Here is a 20,783-nt window from a genome sequence, read left to right on the forward strand (position 1 = left end):
TAGTACACAGTCATTACGTTTCTCGTCACTTTAAACTTAACAACTTTTATAATACACGCTCTAAATCACAGCGATTCACAATCTCGATAAATTCGCTCTCTGCGAGTGTAAAACACACACTAGCTCGAAACAGAATCGTAAATCGAAACCGAAACTCACCGTGACTACTGTTCGCTTAACTCTCCCTTAGCTTTTCCTTGCCAGGCTTATATGTTAACAAAGAGGCATCTCCAAAATTCGGGAACTTCCCTGATAATTCGAGAAACTTGGTCACGCATGCCCAGCAGCGTCACGTGACGTCCGCTTTCGTAACACAATTAATGCGCTAGATAACGCACTAGTTGTATTTTCCAATTAACGCGCACGCTTGGAAAACACCAGATTTTTTAATGGCGGAAAGTGAAGGACTTAAACATTTTCGCAGCACCAGAAAATTAAGGAGGTCGAATTAAGTTTAAACTACTCTCCCTGTTTTGTTTGCAAAATTCCTATTCGATCCTTTAGTACAGTAGATATCATTAGCAATAATTTTACAGTGAAGTCATAATAGGGATTTGTAGCTTTAGCAAACTGTCAGCAGTAGATCTCTATCCTTGTTTGCTTACGTTTTTGCGATACCTATTTGTAGATTTTAAATTCCCAATTGTTAATCATCCTGTATGTTAGCTTTTTAAATACACAGCAATAGAGTAAGAGAGAACCCCCAATAAACGCGTATAAAATTTTACCAGTAGAAAAGCACCCTTTTCAAATAAAACTAATACGTCTAAAACATCGCTTTGAATAAAGTTCGTGCCTTACTAAGTGTTTACCGAGCTCAGACATAAAAAGAAATATATATTTTAATATCAAGGACAATAAACATCTAAGCAAACTTTGACAAGAGCTTAGAAATAATGTTGTCATTTAATAAAACAAATACGAATATCGGTATTCGCTGTAATGATGAACATCTTTGTTATAGCGTATTGTTGCGTAAATTTCACTCTATCGAGTGATGGCGACACTTGTAGAAGTTGATATTGCATAATCATGATGAAACAAGACTGGTGTGGTGCCAAATGTATTACTTTGGAGTCATGGGTTCACGAATCCGAATATTCCGCCACTCTCTGATTACTGAACGAACGAACAACTGAACTCATCATTATCAAATTTCTCGTTATGCAATCAAGTCAGAACTGTAGGAACAGGTAAGTTCGCACAGACCATTCTCCTTTTTCCGGAAGTTTTTACAAAATGGAGGATCACGTTGTTTAAACGGTAAATTTTGTCGAAAGAAATATCAGTGTCAAACAAGTATGTAAATATTTATATAAGCTCATTACATACCGCATTTTTTTCGGCGTATTCACCCACAATAAATAGCCCGGTGGTTAGGGCGCTTGACTTGCAATCTGCGGGTAGAGGGTTCGAATCCCTGTCACATGCTCGCTCTTTCAGCCGTGGGGGCTTTGTAATATTACAGTCAACCCCACTATTCGTTGGTAAAAGTGTGGCGTTGTGTGGTGTTGACTTGCTCCATTCCCTGTAGTTTATCACTGCTAAATTAGGGATGGCTAGCGCTGATAGCCGTTGTGTAGCTTTGCGCGAAATTCTAACCAAATCACCCACAGTTCCTAGCGTTTAAGATGAAATATTGCCGTTGACGATGCAATCGAAAAGCGGCAGAATATAAGACTGGATTATTCGGTTTACACTTAGAGGTCTTAGGTTGTGTGAATGGGAAATACTTGATACGATTGCCATTTAGAAAAGAAATCACAATGTCTTTAAATAATATTCCAGAGGAACAACCGATGAATCCGGGTGGGCAAAAAAAGGAAGGAGATTATGTTAATGGCGTTGAACTTAGAAAAGAACTTGGACTTTCAAATGGAGTTGCACTGATTGTGGGGATAATTGTTGGGTCTGGCATATTTGTGTCGCCTCGTGGCGTATTACAAAAAGCCGGCTCAATAGGAATGTCTCTCGTCGTGTGGCTATCATGTGGTCTTTTATCTATACTTGGCGCCTTGTGTTATGCAGAACTCGGAACAACTATACCAAAATCAGGTGGAAATTATGTCTATATTTATGAAGCTTTTGGACCCCTACCAGCGTTTTTGTTCTTGTGGGTAGCACTTTTAATCATCATGCCAGCAGGAAATGCAGTAACTGCCTTAACTTTCGCCAATTACATCCTTGAACCTTTTTTTCCTGACTGCAACCCTTCACCCAATGGAGTGAGACTAATAGCAGCAGTTGTAATATGTAGGTAAATTACTAATTGTAACTAATATTAAGTTATAAATATTGTTTACTTTTTTTAAAATATTGACGAATTAATGTTCCGTATGACTATAATACTTCTGTTTTATTAATAAGTGCGATGCGGGTGTAAGTAATTCACAAGCAGCATACTTTTGCGAATAATTTTTCTATCTTAACGTTAGTTATTTAGTATAACAGTAAAACTTGACAGTAGGTGAGATTTTTACAATAGGCTTAATGATATAAAGAAGAAAGCTGTTGTAAGCAAATCGTAAAATATTTTGTATAATATAGAAATGTATTGTAATATGGACAATAAAGTCGTAAATATATGTGTAAACTGGAATGGTCACACACAAAAACTGTAGAAGTAAGAAAATAAACTTTTGTTTACTTTTGTCATGGTAAGTAGGGTTACAAAATGATATTTTGTAATTTGGTAGCTCAGTAGCTAGGAATCTTAGTTAATGGGTTTCTGTGTAGAAAATCCAAGAAACTACTAATCATTGTATCACATGTTTAATAGGTTATGACATCAATTTGTCCGGAAATTAAAACAAAAAGTTTATTGTTATTTTTCCATGCTTTAACTTTAAAGGCCTATTCTTCGGTCTACTATATATATATTCTTTTGCGATAATTAAGTCGTATTTCATTTTACAAGGCTAGATTTTAATTTTCCCATTCCGAGTAACTTTTTCTTTTACTGTTTTATATATTGCAAAATAGTGTTTGTTTCTATTCTCACTCACCATATACCTGTCCAACACAGGCCTATTCATTGGTGAATCCTCCCACTGGCACAGCGGTATGTATCTCATTATGTAGCTTTGTGCTTAACTTCAAACAAACAAATCATTGGTAAGAGCTGTAAAATATTTGTTTAATCTCGCTTAGGCCAAATAATGTTCTTACTGACTGTAATAATAAATTAAAGCACAGTTGTCCTCATTTACCCGGAGTTTCCACAGCTAAAAGTATGGCAATCGTAGTCATTGCGTGGTCAACAAGTTTTCAAAATATGAAGCAAGTTATGTTGAAACATGGAAGTCGAAAGAAATATATTAATAATTTTCAAATTTTTTACAATAGTAATGAAAACTGGTTTTTAACAGTCATGTAATGACGCCATAATGTGTAATAAAGTTAGTTACATGGACAACTGAGTATTTTACAAAATTTGCGAACTCCAAGCTCAAACCAGTATAATGTTGCGTCTTCTTGAAAGAAAAATGAATATTCCATAATTTCTGAGATGTGTGTGTTTGTGTAAAAAACAAACTGGGAGGTGGGGGGGGGGCTTATATAATGGCAAGATAATTAAAAGTTATTAATTTAAAAGGGGAAATATTATATTTTCAGGCCTACAACTATGTACTCTAAAAAAGTAAACAAACTAGGCTGGAAATAGCCTCTAAATTATTTTCGTAAGCATACAAATCTCTATTTAACTCCCCTAAAATTGATAAGTACTTCATGTGTACTTCGAGAAATGATAAATGCAGAACGTTGCAGTTTCCAATTAATGCGCATTAGTAAAACACTAGATTTTTTTCAATAATGGAAAGTGAAGAACTTGGAGAAATTCTTCAGGGTGAAAAACGAAGACACTTGAATTAATTTTAAAACTACCCTATGACATACTCAGTACTGTCTTCATTACTACTGTCTAAATTTCAGTAAAATATTCGTAGCCGTTTTTTCTGTAGCGGCTTGTAAAACTATAATAAATAATAAGGCTGGAGACACTGTTATAAAAAAGACGCATTGTTTACTCTAATAATAGCATTTCGAACTAATAAAATGGTGTTTGAATGGCTTCGAAGAGCTTATGTTGGTATCGAAGAAGAACTTAGAAAATGTTAGAGGATAGAAATCTCGACTTTCAAGAATCAACTTAAAAATAGACCTACAACTTTCGCAGGAGTTTGTTTAGTAGCTGTGCATAGATTTTGGCGCAGTACAACCAGCCGTTTTTGCTGTAGGCTTTGGTGCTTGAATGGCTTCGAAGAGAAACTTGGCCAGTTGCGATGAAAAAACTGAAGAATTAACATAAAAATATTCATATGACCTGCGCATGATTTTTTTAGTAGTTTTCCCCAGATTTCAATAAAATATTCATAGTCTTTTTTTTTTATAGGCTTGTGAAACAAGAATAATATGAATAATTATATGAAGAACAAATTAATGAATTTTGTCTAACAATCGGAAAATCAACTTTTTTTTTGCTGGTATCAATATTTTAGCAGCATTAGCCAATAAGATAGAAGGGTGTTATTTCAAGAACAATTCTGCTTTTTAAGATGGTTTTTTTTTTCGTATATTCTATTATAATTTTTGCGAAATTTCTGGACAATTCCTGTAATGAACCACTAGCTTGGTTCATGATTAAGAACCGCGTGCTGTAAGGATATTTCGTTGTGTTTGTGTAACATTAACACTTTTATAGGGCCAATGATGATGACTTAAATTTAATATTTTATAAGTAGTATGACTGTCTTATATAAAAGTAATTGTATTTTAATGTGAAAATTCAGGTGTATTATAACATCGGTTTGAAACTATGGTTAATTATATCTTATGATAAGATGAATAAATTTACCTATGATGTAGCTATTCTAGAATAAACAAGAGAAACTATTTATCACAAAAAAATTATTATCAACTGCATTTTGTCTTGATATTTTGACATAAAGTGCACATGTTATGTTGTGGCGTTTTAGCATCAAATTTGAGTCATTTTGTTTATATAGATTATGCGTATAGCAGATACAACATGGTAATCTAGTCGTGTACAAATACTATTATAGACTCGTATATAATAAGAAACACAATGTGTATAATGGGTAAGCGGACACTAGGGGAAGGAGGTGCTGCCTTTGACATATGTCAATTTTTTTTTTTCATTCACTGCAGTGTTAATGAAACATTATATAATTTTCCTGCAGCAGACGGACGGAGTAATCATTTCAGTACCTGTGTTTGGGGAGGCTGATACAATTTATCTTGCCAAGCGGTGTAAATGTTCTATACAGAGGATAGCCAGTAATAAATGCTGCATTTCAAAACTGTGTGAGTATAAACGGAGGTGATAACAAATTATGTATTTCAACTTGTGATCACCTTGTTTATACCAACGTATCTTCTTGTGACTTATGAGTAAAAACAACTAATGTGTTAATCACACAAGAAATGGTTGATAGTCTACTAAACTAACGCACGTGAATGGGAATAAAAAGCTCTTGGTGTTACAAAGATTAAGTTTATCCATTATTTATCGGTTACCATAATGTTACAGACAGCATACAGTTAGTTCTGAGAGAAAATGCCATAATTAAGGTAAACTTCATAAGATTTTGATATATAGGAAACGTGTAGAATGTTAAAGACTAAAATAAACCGGTGGCTGAGTTAAAGTCAGAAAACGTTGCCAGAAATTGTGGGAGGAGATGGTTTAGTAAGAAGTGAAAACTGGATAGCTCTAAAAACTCCAGAATATTTCAACCACACTACATTTGCCATATCCAGTACCGAAGAGACCTTTCGTACAATACCATGGCTTCTTAGGCCGGCTGGGATACGAAAAACACAGTAGTAGTTTAGGCGCTGTTCACTTTCATGAACAACTGTTACGGTGTGAAGTGAATTAAGTAACTGAACTGTAATTATTATCAGTTTGTTTTTAAATCACTTACAAATCCGATTTTTATAGAAATGATTAATAACATTATTTATATTTAATTGTAACACCGACACTTTATTTATTTATTATTATTATTATTTTATTTGAATGAAGTTTACTGTCATAAAGAACTGGGTAGTGGTACCCGAGATTGAGGTGGAAGATGGTTCATCGAAAGGTTGGAGAGAGTGTTACCAGTAGAAACTAAGGCTCTGACAGAAGATAATTTCTACAGATCTATCCTCTTTTGATTGAGCTAAAATGGTAGAAAATTGAGAAAGAACTTCAACCCAGGAAACTACAACAGACGATATAATCATGATTGTTATCGTCATTTGCAAGGTCTTTGGTTGTCATGTTCTAAGAAAATAGCAACGCCGAGATTGGCATCTATAGAAAAAATAAAGCAGATGTAGATCTTGTAAGACAGGCTGAATTAATTGGAAGCCATGGAACTTATGTACAGTAACAAAATAAATCTTATGGTACGAGAAAAGACGTGCGATATATTGGCAAAACAGGTTATTTTTCTTTGTGTATGTTTAATTATTGTTTTACTTGCTTGTCTAGTTATAGTCTGCTTATATCTTTAGGTATTTGTATGCGTGAAAAGAAACGTGTTTTGGTATACAAAAAAAAAAGTGGAATTTTAGGAAAACATTCAAACAAGAGTAGTGTAGATCTAACGTTTCATTCTTAAAATATCGCATTATTTTAAAGTATACGGGGTATACAAGGCATTGTAACGGACTAAAATTAAACGCTGCTACAACCACAGTCAAATATAGAAATCAAACATAAAACTTTCAAACAACTACAGATTTTATCACACCAAAAGTCAGTAAACCCGTGCCTGGTCAGGACTAGGTACAAACGTTGATAAACAATACAAAACCAATCTCAATGTTATTAATTTAAATAAAGGAATTGGCAAACATTATCAGAAGACGAAAAACAACCCCCCCCCCCAAAAAAAAAGAATACGTTCCGAAATTTAAACCACTTCTCAAGATCAATATTAATGTTGAACAATAATCAGTAATAATTGTAACTTTATCTAACTTTAACTAACGCGTTTTCAAGATCAGAAAAGGCTTTTTATTTTGTATTTCGACCACGAGTTTACATCTTGTAACTAACTATTATCATAAACCCACATAATCTTTCACAATATCGCCGCTAGGGAAAGCTTGCGTAAGTTTCATAATACGTACTCAAAATCAACGTGCTCTAGCTAGAAGGTGAGTTAGCGCTTTAATGTAGCCAAACATTCATAGTTGAAGTAATCAACAGAAGGAATAATAAATGGACGGTAAACAAAACCATTACAAAGTAAAAGTAACATTTACTATCTCATAGCACAAATAAAATAAGTTAATACAAACAATGCCGTTAAAATGTTATTTAATAGCATTTAGGTGTAACATTAAGTGACATTAATCCTGCATTTGGTTGCTCTTTATGAACTTAGTAACAGACAGTTTTGCTTGTGTTATTATTCAGAGAAGTATTTCTAATGAACAGAGTTTATTGAAATTTGTTCCCAACCTTGTTATAACGCTTTACTGATTTTAATTAGTTTCAGTTTGTGAAACAATAATTTTTTGTTATATGTTTTGCTGTTGTTGAAATAACAATAAAAACAAATTGACTGCACATGAGTTGCAGACTGTCATCTCATCCCCTCTTTCAAATAGCTTGTGCCAGATGTTTAGGTGAATGCCATATACTTTATAAAAGTAGAAGATATAAAACGAATTTATTAACCAAGTTTAGCCTTTTGGTGATACGTAAACTGTAAAACATATCCTTTCAATTTAGTATCAATCCTCCCCACTTCTGAGGGTCGTGGGTTCGAATCCCCGTTCCACCAAACATGCTTTCAGCCGTGGGAGCGTTATAATGTAGCGGTCAATCCCACTATTCGTTGGGGAAATAGTAGCTCAAGAGTTGACGGTGGGTGTTGATGACTAGCTGCCTTCCTCTAGTCTTTCACTGCTAAATTAGGGACGGCTAGCGCAGATATCCCTCGTGTGGCTTTGCGCAAAATTCAAAACAAAACCAACCTCCCCACCCCGTTAGTTTATTTTCCTACAGTTGTTTCTTATTAAGTACACAATATAACTTGCCAAAAAATTAAATGCGTTATTTCCAGTGGTTTCTTTAAGCTTAGACATTCGAAAATGTCAGATTGAAATCAAATAATAAACTTATTGGTAGGTGCATTTTTCCTGTGGTTGTTGTGTTGGGCTCCAAGGTTCAAGATGTGATATCATTGAACAGAATTCTCACTTTCAGCTGTGGGCATGTCATACTGATGTAAGTCATTTTCCGGGGATTTCTACTGGAAAAAGTTTAAGTGTATGCGTTGTGAGAACCGTCAGGGATGTAGTACTTCATAACTATCTGTGCAGTGTAGCTTGCGAGCAACGGATTTGTTAGGATGCCATAAACCCCTGACAGAGCTCTTCATTTACAGGTAGTGGTATTTCTAAGATTTCTTTTAATGGGGGTGGGGACAGGACTTTTTTCTTTAATATCTGTGTATATAATATTTTTAATTATCAAAAATACAAAATTACCCCATGCTCTCTCTCTCTCTTCTTTTTTTTTTGCACAGCTTCTGATGCTGTTTCAAACTACTGTTAAGCCCAACTACTAGGGTCTCATCTAATTATAGATACTTCTTTTTTATTTCAAGTTACATAGCATGGCTACTAAAAATATTCACGCATTCATATCTGTGGGAGCCACAGTGTAGGGTGGATTGATTTAACATTCTTAAAAGACTAAATCCTGATATCTCAGATGGGGGAGATAGCTGTTCAGTGGGGCTCTGCTCCCCACGCAACCCCGGGGACACACACCCGTGTTTACAGACCAGCTGAAAATAGTCAGATATCAAGTGTGGTAAATGTAAGACAGCTGTAAGTGCTTATGGAAGCGGGCTCCATAAAGTGTGCTTATTTTGACTGCCCTACAAGTATTTTCGAGATTGTAGAAATAGCGAGCTTCTGGTCAAACAACTGAGTACTTTGGAAGCACTATCTTTTAGTTAGTTAGGGCTGGGTATCGGTCGTCAGTTAGATTTCTATTAAGCTCTGAGGGCATTAAAATATCACTCAGAACCTAATAAATTAATTATTTTCATACTTTAAAACAACAATATCATTATGTATCAATTAGGGATGCACGGTTACCCGTCCAGATATTGGGCTACCCGGTAATACTCGGCTTCAGCCAATTGTCGAAGTTAGGCATCTGAGCCCTAATCTTTGTGACAACTAACGCGGTACTGAAAGTTACAGTCAATAATTGGTTTAGTTTAAAACAAAAAACAAAACAAAAACGTGTTCCGAACAACAAAACTGACCGCCTGCGGAAAGTCGGGAATTCAGAGAACAATAGGGGTTAATAACAAGCATGGCTTGAGAAGTGGATTTCTGGGGAAGATGGGGTTTTTGAGAACAATAGGGGTTAGGGTTTGGGGCTAAACATTGAAAGTTGAAAGTAATACTTGAATTTTCTGTTGATGATTAATCGGTTAAATGTAATAAACGTCAATTTTGTTTTTTTTCTAATTTTTGTATATGTTGTTGTTGTTTGGGGGGGGGGCAAGGGAAGAACTGGGACCCGGTATTCGGCCAAATTATATTACCCGTGCACCCATAGTATCAATGTAGAATGTTTTGGTCTTTAATTTCGTGTATAATTTTGAAACATTGGATCATTACAAAATATAACCAAAACTCCCCATTATTAAAATTTTTATATTTACTTTCAACATAAAAGGGAGGAGTTTATTTTTAGTTGATGACTCCTTGATGTGGTTTAGGGTTTTAAAACCTGAGAACACGTGTGATTAACGCACTTTTCTAGCAAGTGACTGATTCGGGCTCGTTAGTTCGGTCATTAATAGATAGCTGCAATATCCTTCAAGTGATTTATCTTATAAACCGTATATTTCAGCGAATGTTTTTCTATTGTATTATCACTGGTGCACTTATTCCTGGTTTCAAAGAGCAGAACGAGGCTACTTCGACCGCGAGACGTAAAAAATTCATATATGTTCTAATGAAGCAACTGTATGGTCACTTTTGCCTTACAATGTATGATGTGCTCCACGTTTTAGTAAAATTTGATACACAGATATGGTGTAAAGATTGGACTTAAATAGCTGTAGCTCGATGTCTCGCTTGTAGGCAGCCTCTAATGATTGCCACTATCATAATATTAATTAAACTGTAGTGACAAAAATTATCTTTTGAAATGAACTTAAGGTCATCTATTAAGTAGCTAGCTTGATGAACTTATCAGTGCTACAAGTTGTGCGGTGAAACCTCCAGGCCGTGATCGTCTAGTGGTTAGGACATTGCATTGCGACTGCAATAACCCAGGTTCAATTCCTGGTCACGGCACTAGAATTCCTATCGACTATGTGGTACATGGAGGTAACACTGATTATCTTTAAAACGATAGGAGAATTCTGCTGAATAACACGAGATTCGACAAGATATTTATTGTGTAATTCTAAAGTTCTGTGAATAACTGAGTTCATTTGAATGAAATATAGAGACTAAACAAACTTGGAAATACAAATGTACGGTATATATTACAACACAAACTCTGTGTGTGTATATTTGCTAAGACGCGGCTGTTCGTAAGCTATCTTCCTCGAGATCGTGTACAATATCTGTTTAAACCCTGCGTGTTCCTTACTTAACAAATAACATCAGATTCACCCAGAGGGACCGGAGCTACCGCATGATTAGTAACTTTAATCCAAACATAAGGAAGATTATCACTTGACCTAGCATTGGAAGACATGGCTGTCTACATTCTTGCACAACCTGTAACATTACAGCCATCCTGTTGTGGGCAGAACAGGTGCTATCTCCAGATAATAGCAAAGGAATAATGACAACTTGAATGAAATCAACTTAGCCACACTTTTAACCATCTGTTACGTGAAAATTACACATACATAGAATAACTGATACACAGCATTGTATTAAAATAAAGCATAGTAAGTTAATATATCACACTAGAACAAGGTGTACAGTACACTAGCAAGCATTTTTTTCAGGTGCTGCACAAAGTTTTCAGTAATCACTCGAAATGCCAAAGTAACTTTTTGTAGACTATTAAAATGGAAGGATGAAAAATTATACCTGCATGTTTGAACACCCAGTTTTTAAAATCTAGTGTCAAAAATACTTCAATATATATTTTAGAGGATGTATAGCCTAAAAAGGACGCCACATCTTGAGGAATGAGATGTCAGTTTCACTTCTGGGGTGATATTTTAGTAGCTTCTGTTACTAACACTTGCCACTATCTGTTCATAGACATCGTTTGAAATGGACCATCAATTCACTATTATAACGCCTCAACGTGCAGAACACGATTTATTATAATTTTTAGTGGTAAGGGGTCGCAAACCACGGAACCTCTGATCCATAGTTTGACATGTTAACTATTGATCTGCACCTTGTCCATAGGACTCTGGGCTGATTACAAGCAAGTCTGGACGTTTCAAACCATAGCTGTGCACAGCATAGTCTGGCGTGGATCATTACTATGTTAAAAGAGGTGTGGTTCTTCCACATAAAATGACTATATATCAAGCTGTCCATGGTTATATTATTTATTATTTGAATAACAAGTCAAAACCAGGTAACACAGTAGGCTCAGGACGTAATAATAGCTCATTCTTTAAAGTTGGGATAACACAGTCATATCCAGAGTTTTCTCCAGTTTGGTGTTATATCCACATTCATTTATCCAATTCAAACAACAGTAGAGGGATTCGCCTCAATTTCGACGTTGAGACGCCACGAGGACCAACGCATTGCGTTCGCGGTTGTGATGAGCGGCTTATGGACTGTCGCATGATTGTAATACTTATTAGCATGAAGCTCTGTGTGCATAGTACTAGTAGATGTACTGACCGATTTTCAGTCATAATGTATATGGTACCAATAGATTACTATTATTAAAAGGAATTAAGCAAGACATAATGTGACTTCTTGCGGTTACTTTGTTAAGATAAATAAAATTGAAGGGTAGAAGGTACTGGTGAATTGTCAAATAAGTATAATAAAATACAAATTATCATAATTTAGTGGTCGAAGTGGGTTTTCATAATTTAATATTATTATAAAAAAATAATTGCCATAATATAAAATAACCACGTATTAAACGCCTCTCGTGTTGTATTGAAAGGACAATTTATCAATGATTATGTATAGTCAGGAGTTAATGCAAATAATTAAGTTTGGCGACGATAATCGAGCGCGAACGGAGCACATTTCACGGGAAACCAGAGCCTACCAAATTTGAATCCTCCAGTATGCAACTGCAACTCTGCCGCCCGCAAACAGACATAAGAAAAATAAAGAACCCTCTAGCTTCGGAAAACCTAAGCCTATCATGAGCAATATCTACTTTACCTAACTAGTATCTCTTCCCAGCATCGATCCTTGCCCCAGCATTCAGTGATCAGTTATTTTCTTATCACATCAATTGTGTTGTTGCAATAGTTATCTTAAAACCACATTTCTTGTAAATACTCGATCATCGTTCAAAAACTTCTCGTCATAACAAACGGCAAATTCATTTCATTCAGTGCTAAATAAGTCCTTGGTATAAATACACCCTCTTCGACAGGCTTTTATATAGCAGAAATTTAGGAGCTAGATACGCCTACGTTAGTGATTGAATTCAACTGAAATGAGAACGGGCAATGAAAAGAGGAAGTATTACAGGAGAAAAAGTGGAATTGGACTCGTGCAATTCACGAAATTCGGAGGAATTGAGCATGACCAACTGATTGACCGACCGACACTTGGCTGTTACGATTATGATTTTTCGAAAGGATTGCGCCCAAAGCGTAACTGTTCCTAAATTTAGCCTGTATTACCCCTCCTCCCGAATAGTACAAAAGTTTTAATATCGTGTGGACGTTCAACTTGTTGTAAGGCATATTTATTTACAAATTATGGTTCACAAAAAAGTAATTTCTGGTGTTTACCTAACATCAGTTGTGCTAATTCTTTCTGGCCTTTTAAGAAAATGAGACAGAGCGTGACCTAGTGATTATCATGCAGGACTGGTGCAACTGAGGGTCCATGATTCTCGTTCCATAGCCGCAAACTGTGGGTGCGTTATGAGTGTGATGGGCAGATCCCACTATTCGATTGGAGTAACCCAAGAGTTGGCAATGGGTGCTGTTGACAAACTGCCTTCCCTCCGTGGGCGCATAATTTTGTTGAAAAGCGTGTTTGTGTGTGTTGGAGAGGGGACAAGGGGAAGGAAGCACTAGCGAGGCACGTTGAAGCACTTACTCCTTCTGCTCCCCTGGTTTGGTGTTTATGCTTCCACATAGTCTATCAGCTCAAAATTATCATAAGCTAATATTCAGTAAATAACAATTCAGTTTGTATATTAGACATTTTGTTAACGACTATCAATCAGGTAGAATAACGAAGCTACTGTGTTATGTATGGATTTAGCCAAAGCTTTTCAAATGTAGCCTATCCAGTTTAACTTCCGCGATTTTAGGCTTTTAAGTTAATGTTTTATGTTTTATTTTCACCACATTAAATAGTAAGATGAATGCTCATTTTCATGCGTATTTCAACTTACCTTCACAGTGAGTTGTATTAGAAAATGTGTTTAAATTTTATAATTAATTTGTTAAAAACCATAAGGAATCTGTTGTCATCTTTTTAAGCTTTCGGTGAACTGTGTAAAGAAAATGTTTTATGATACTGCTTTCGTTAGAATTGTTTGATAAATGCGTGTATAAATGGTTGTTGAAAGCCATGGAATCAATACATAACCTTTGTGTGTTTGTCTCTGTGTGTGCGTGTGTAGTATTTATTATATACAGTTCACTGAATGTAAACAACTAACTGAAAATAGAACGATTGTAACTATCCCTACCGCCAGGACACATAAATCAGACAAAAGAGGGGGAGACGTTCTTTACTATTTTTACCACCAGGACATATAACCTATCACAGACAAAAGAAGGGGGGACGTTCTTTACTATTTTCACCACCATTCTATTGATCATCCATAGCAAAACAAGCTGGGGTCGTTTGTGAAAGTTTGTTTTTTCTTTCTCAGTAAAGCAAGATGTATACAACCTTTAAATATTGATTTCGTGTGATGTCACAAATGTGAAATGATAATAATTCCGCGATTTTAGGCTTTTAAATTAATGTTTTATGTTTTATTTTCACCACATTAGATAGTAAGATGAATGCTCATTTTCATGCGTATTTCAACTTACATTCACAGTGAGTTGTATTAGAAAATGTGTTTACATTTTATAATTAATTTATTAAAAACCATAAGGAATCTGTTGTCATCTTTTTAAGCTTTCGGTGAACTGTATAAAGAAAATGTTTTATGATACTGATTTTGTTAGAATTGTTTGATAAATGCGTGTATAAATGGTTGTTGAAAGCCATGAAATCAATGCATAACACTACCTAAATATAACCTGTATAACAATAATATGAATGATCTTTGTGTAGATAAAATCATTGCTGGGATATAAACAATGCGACATTTAATCCAGTAAAGATGGAGCACTTCAAGAAATGATTTTAGGCTATTTTAAAATAAGTTGTTTTTTGTTTTTCTTTTTAGTTAAGCACAAAGCTACTCCACGGTATCGAAACCCGATTTCTAGCAGTATAAGTCCGCAGACATGCCGCTGTGCTATTGTTGGGGGGGCTTTAAAATGAGGGAATAAAACCAAAATCGTAGCTTTATACGTGTTAAGTTACAAGTTAAACACTTCCTTACGGACTTGTTATAATAACATTGAAATGTATATTTAAATACTTATGGATACCACAGATAAACATGGCATGGATAAGATCGAATGTGTAAATTATTGGTATGTTTAACTTAAGCTGGAATTGTTTAGTTCAGTTTGGCGGTCACCTCTTGTAAACTGAAAAATGTAGATTGATTAAAAGGGTTTAACTTCCAAGGAAATAATTCAGTATTTGTTCGTCCATACTATATGAATAGACTGGCGAACCCGTGGGCCTTTGGCCCACATTTAAAGGGCCGCTAATAATTTAATATTTGAACTAGTATTTTTACACTTTTTCAGCTTAATTACCTCTATAATGTAAATTTAATTTATCTAACCAAATTACGAACGGTAATTAGCAAGTCCGCTTATTTACGTGCTATAATGCAAATCAATGCCAAATTTGGGGTCTGCTTTTAGGGAATCCCCGTAAAAGTGTTTTCGCGAAATACCCGGGTTCTCTAAGGGGTTGTGTGAAAAGTTTTACCTTTGTGCAAACTTCGGGTCTGATACGATTCGTTTGGCACCATTTCGAAGTTCATGAGTCCAGCATTTTAAGAGAAGGGTTTCCCCAACAGGTAGGGTGAAAAATTTTTACCTTTGAACAAACCTCAGGACCGAGACGATTCTTTTGATATCACTTAGAAGTCTGTGCGACCAGCGGTTTAGGAGGAGTTATATGACACACAAACACTGAATCTAATTATACATATAAATATCTTGTGAGAAATGTCTTTGCTTTTTGTAGGTTTGTTGCTGTTCGTGAACTGCTACAACGTGAAGTTGGCGGCAAGAGTTCAAGACGTCTTCACCTTCGCCAAAATTATTGCGCTAATTATAATAATAGTAGCAGGTTTAATCCATATAGGCGTGGGTAAGTGAAGTGTCAAAATTCGTCTCAATATTTTATCTTTTTCACTGCCGCCATTTTCTGTAACATCATTGGAAGAGATTTAAGATGTACTAGAAAAAAAGAGGCTTTTCAGTTTATAAACGTTTTCTACATAATAAATATATTTAAATAGATGTGTGTTTTACGCATGAAACAGGCACTGGTGCCATCTATTAGACAATTATGGAGTCAGATTTATACGCAACTGATCACATTATGACCGTTTTGCCAATTTCAGTTGTGGTCATCATTAACAACAACATAAAAAAAGTAAAATCTGAATAAAATGATAACACTAATGATAAAACAGAATGACTTGTTTTGTGAGAATCACTATCTATGTGTGTGTGTGTAATGAAATAAGTAGCTTCAACACTATTAATTACATTAACTGTTAATAGGCGATTAGAATCAGCACTATAAAACAATAATGAACTTAATATAAAAAAAAACATAAAGAAGATTTCATTAAAGAATCCATTGTCAATCCTAGTTGTCACCTTAAAGTTATAACAGTTATATATATATATATATGGAATGTTAATATGTATATTCTTTCAGGTAATACCCATAATTTCCAAAATGCTTTTGAGGGGACCACCACTGAACCGGGATATATTGCCTTAGCATTTTACTCAGGAATATTTTCCTATTCTGGCTGGTATGTACAACTAGTTTTGTAACTGTTACAGTGTAATTCATGAAATCTGAATATTCTTATGTAATTTAGTAAATGCACTCTATGCACACGTTTGTACCATCTTTTATTTTACACAGTTTATATTTCAAAGTTAGTTCCTTTGTGTTGTTATTGGATATGTTAAAGTAGATGATCTGTTGTTCATTGTATAGGACAGAACACATTTGGTGGTGTGTGATTAATTAAAAATTTATTACAAGTCCAATGATTTAAAGTTTTGGGGGAGTGCACTCTGAACAAAGGTGGTTTAAGTGTTTGAAGAACCTAAGTGAACAATTAATTATTTGGTCTTTATTCCAGATTTTGTTACAAATTTAAAAACTGATACAAGGTTTGAAGAAAAACGTTTCTTTTAATGATTTATATATTAGGATTTGTTGCAAAGTCAAGTCTTCTGTATCAATAACTCAAACTGAATTCCAATGATTACAAAACTGTTGATTGTTACTTTGTCAAAGAGAAAATTATTTAGTAAAACAAAGTACATTTTAATGGGTTTTATAGAACTTAAATAATTCAGTATGAGATGAATCTAAACCTAACATGACTTCATTCTTCTGATGACAGCTACAGTTTAACACCAATTCTTGACCAGATAGAACTTGCAAATCTCTTTCAAATTAAGTCTTCTAAGATACCAGTCCTAAAATTATGCCACATAATTCTGAGTGGATTTGGGTAAAAGAATATGAAATTTGCATGATAAATAATTGTTCTCTCAGCATATTGTCTTCATGTGTAATATTTATGTTTCTTTAACTAGTGGATGTCACATTTTACTTTTTGTAAATTGAGTCAAATGAGTGTATTGTTAAGGGTTTGCAAGGGTAATATGGGTAGCGTAAAGATATGTCTGTAATATTTTAGGGAAAGTTTTGATACACAGTAACTCATGTGGTGACTTTTTACTGTTTATTTATAAATCTCAAATCCTCACTTAAGTTTGATATTACGGTATTTCTAATAATGTTAAATACAAGTATTTTTATGCAAACAAAACAACTTACTAAACAAAATAAACAATTTAAAAATACAGAGAATTGGTTAATATTATCAATCATAAACGTTTTCTTACATTTATTGCAACCATTTGTTTTGTGTTCACAAACATAACAAATTTGTCATAATTCCCCCTATTTTATTTAATGTTTATGACAATCATTAGTGGCAAAAAGATTTGCCATTGTTATTTAATACTTTTTAAACTTTGTTTCATTTTAGCTCTTGTTTTTTTCAGGAATTACTTGAACTTTGTTACAGAAGAATTACAAGATCCTTATAAGTGAGTTTAATTTTAGATCTTTTTGGTTCATTAGGGATTGTTGTAACGTGTTCTATCATTTGGTAGGTCTTTTTCAGTTATTCAATAAAAATGATGCAAAGCCCAGTCTACTTAATGATAAGTTATTTATTTCTTCACTGACTTTCTACAAAGGCTATGTCACTGATAGGCCAGATCTAATTTCACAAAGTTTCAACAGAAAATTTTAAAAATGAATTATGTGCCTACCTCACAAATAAAACTCACTTGTTAAATTTCCTCTCTTTTAATGACACAACCTAAAATAGGCTAACTACTACACTTACTAGTCAGTCGATAATAAGATTGCCAACTGACAAACTTCTAATCTCTGAATAATGAACTAGCCCAATGACAAACTGCTTGAATGACTAACTAAATTCATCACTCTAGTATTTAAGTATTGTTCCACTATTTTTAACCAAGTATTTATAGAATTCCAGGATATTATATGTTTATCACTTCAGATTAAATCTCGAACTTGGAAAACTTCCAGATGTCACACAATCATTAAATCATGTCAGAACTCCTTTTAGTAAACAGCTTACAACCAGCGGCGTAGCAAGGGTTCTCAGCACCCGGGGGCAAAGACATTTTTTGCGCCCCCACCTCTGAAGTGTTTTGAGTATTTGTTTTGTGACTCATTACCCACTTAATGACAATAACATAAAGAATTAATTACTGCCTTACACAGGCCTAAAGTCACAACATAACATCTCACAATATCACAACTGTAAATCTGGAACTAATGAAGTATAGCCTTCTAGGTGTACTTACATAATTTGTAAACCATTTTTATGTTTATGTTATCCAGTATTGTTCAAAGTCACATAGCTAACGTAATCTTTCAAACATGCAGAATAAATTTCTGTTATATCCCTAGTTTTGAAACTTATGTTTTATATGAGAAGCCAGTCACTTATGGTGTATGTGGATTATAAAACAGATTGATAAAATACTACTTAAGTTTACAAATAAAACATTTTATTAGTTTACAAAACTGTACATATACTTAACTAGATCTTGTACAGGTAGCATTATGGTATTCATGATTACATTATATGAACCTTTCCTGCTTTTGCTGCTGCAAATGCATCAATTAAACTATCAAAAGTTAAGGTATTAAGTACGTCTTTTTCAATACTTAATATTGCCAAGTTACTAAGTCATTTTTGAGTCATTGAGGTTCTCAAGTATGTAAGAATTAATTCCAGCTTGCTGAAGGACCTTTCACAACTAGCAATAGAATCCCCAATTGCTAACAAAATTTGCAATGCAATTCTTAAATTTGGGAAAACATCTACACCATATGTCAGCAAATCAGTTGCAACCATTGGTTCAGGAAAATCAGTCTGTGTTCTTTTACTTATCAACATTCTACAGTCTTTAATTTCTCTGTACAATTCTAGTCCATCAATAGCACCTGGATAGCTCTTTGCTAAGTCAGAACATTTTTCCATCTTCGAAATCTCCAGAAACAATATTTTGCACATCTAATAGAAATCCAAACTGTGAATTGATTGATAGATGATAAAAATTTCTCCAAAAATGCAAAAGTACAAGAAAATTAAATGTAAGCACGTATTGCAGAATATTATGAGCACCACATTTTGTTTCAGCCATGTTGCCATTCTCACTTAATTGCTCTAACAGTCCTAGCAATTCATCCAGTTTTTCATGTACAACTTTTACTGCCTTTTCTCTTGCACTCCACTGTGTTTCTGATTCACGCTTGACAGAGATCTTAAGCTCCTCCTGCAGTTCATCCCATCGAGTTGTTGAATGAGCAAAGAAATTATAAATGGCTTCAATTATATCAATAAAGATAATAACTTTTGTTTCCTGACTTGCAGCATGAAGACATGCTAAGTTCAAACTATAGTTATCACAGTTTATAAACATTGCTTTTGGATTTTTGTTCAGAATTCTTTGTTGAATGCCTGACAGATGACCTGACATGACAGCAGCATTATCATAACAATGTGAACAACAATCACTCAATAAAATTCCATTTGCTTCTAATTTTGTGCTCATTGTTTTCTCAATATTGGCAGCATCTTTTTCCTTTATCTGTATAAAGTCAATAAATGACTCTTTGACTTCTACTTTTCTTGTCTTAAAGTCAATGTCAACAAACCAAATCACTTGGGCCAATTGCTCACGATGGGCTAAATCAGGTGTGGAATCAAACAGAATACCATAGTATTTGTTTCTACGAATTGCTGACAAACAATAATTTGACACATGTGAAGCCATGAGATTTATAAACTCATTTTGGAGTTCAGGAGAAAGATAAGATGTTGACGTTTGCTTGTTTTTAACATGCTCTAAATGCTATCTCATTACTGGATCATATTTTGCTAATAACTGCAAAAGTGACAGGAAATTTGCAGGGTTTTGTTTGAGGTTATGTCCTCAGTATGACCACGAAATGCAATATTCTGAGAAGCTAAATATTGTGTACAGTCCAGCAACCATCACAATACATCTCTCCATTTATTTTTTTCTTGATGAATTTGCATTTGCAGCTCTTTATCAATGCCACTTTGAAGACGAATTCGGTGCTCAGTTTCTTTCCAAGCAGCAAATGACTCACAATGACTGTCACTATTTTCATGGGCATTTAACTTTTCCATTTTTTTCCACTTAGAGAATCCACCCTGTGTTTTAAAAGTAGACCGACTGTCAGATGCCATACATGTAGATGAAAAAAGAAGACAACAAAAGCAGTATGCTGTTTTATGTGGAGGTGAATACACCAACCAGGAATGATTGACCTCTTGTCCATTCAGAAGGCGTCGTTTGAACCAAAATGCAGTCATAGAACGCTCATCTTTGACATCAAATGGGCCTTCTTTATGTTGAAATTCATGTGCTTCAACTTTAACAATCTCTGTGCAATGTGCATGTGTTACAACTGCTGAGCCTGTTGTATCAAACTTCATAGATACAACATCCCTGTGTGTTAAAATATTTATTAGGGCATCCTCTTTTAGCTTAGCAACACTATTCTGTGGATATGTTTCTGACAAAGTGGAATCCTCTTGTTTAATATTATTGTAGCTTTCAACAGGACAGAGAACAGTTTCTTCATTGTTTTCTTTTTCAAATGAAATAGCA

At 34.5% G+C, this 20,783-nt stretch overlaps 1 protein-coding gene and 1 non-coding gene across 5 annotated transcripts in view; both read left to right on the top strand.

Moving 5' to 3' along the window:
• LOC106462959 (large neutral amino acids transporter small subunit 1-like) overlaps positions 1-20,783 on the top strand; it is a 44,821-nt gene that overhangs the window by 9,131 nt on the left and 14,907 nt on the right. The window contains exons 1-4 of one of the 4 annotated variants that reach the window (XM_022390366.1): positions 1,897-2,253; positions 15,520-15,645; positions 16,225-16,324; positions 17,601-17,645. In XM_022390366.1, coding sequence (XP_022246074.1) covers positions 1,965-2,253; positions 15,520-15,645; positions 16,225-16,324; positions 17,601-17,645 — 560 coding nt within the window. In that variant the 5' untranslated portion in view covers positions 1,897-1,964. Of the gene's footprint in view, positions 1-1,896; positions 2,254-15,519; positions 15,646-16,224; positions 16,325-17,600; positions 17,646-20,783 lie in introns of those variants that run through there. The other 3 variants (XM_013922929.2, XM_022390365.1, XM_022390364.1) reach the window with 3 other exon arrangements.
• On the top strand, positions 10,282-10,353 carry Trnar-gcg. The gene has a single exon. It is a non-coding gene; the product is annotated as a tRNA-Arg (tRNA).

Source organism: Limulus polyphemus, unplaced genomic scaffold (assembly GCF_000517525.1).
Source record: "Limulus polyphemus unplaced genomic scaffold, Limulus_polyphemus-2.1.2 Scaffold1290, whole genome shotgun sequence".
Taxonomy (NCBI): domain Eukaryota; kingdom Metazoa; phylum Arthropoda; class Merostomata; order Xiphosura; family Limulidae; genus Limulus; species Limulus polyphemus.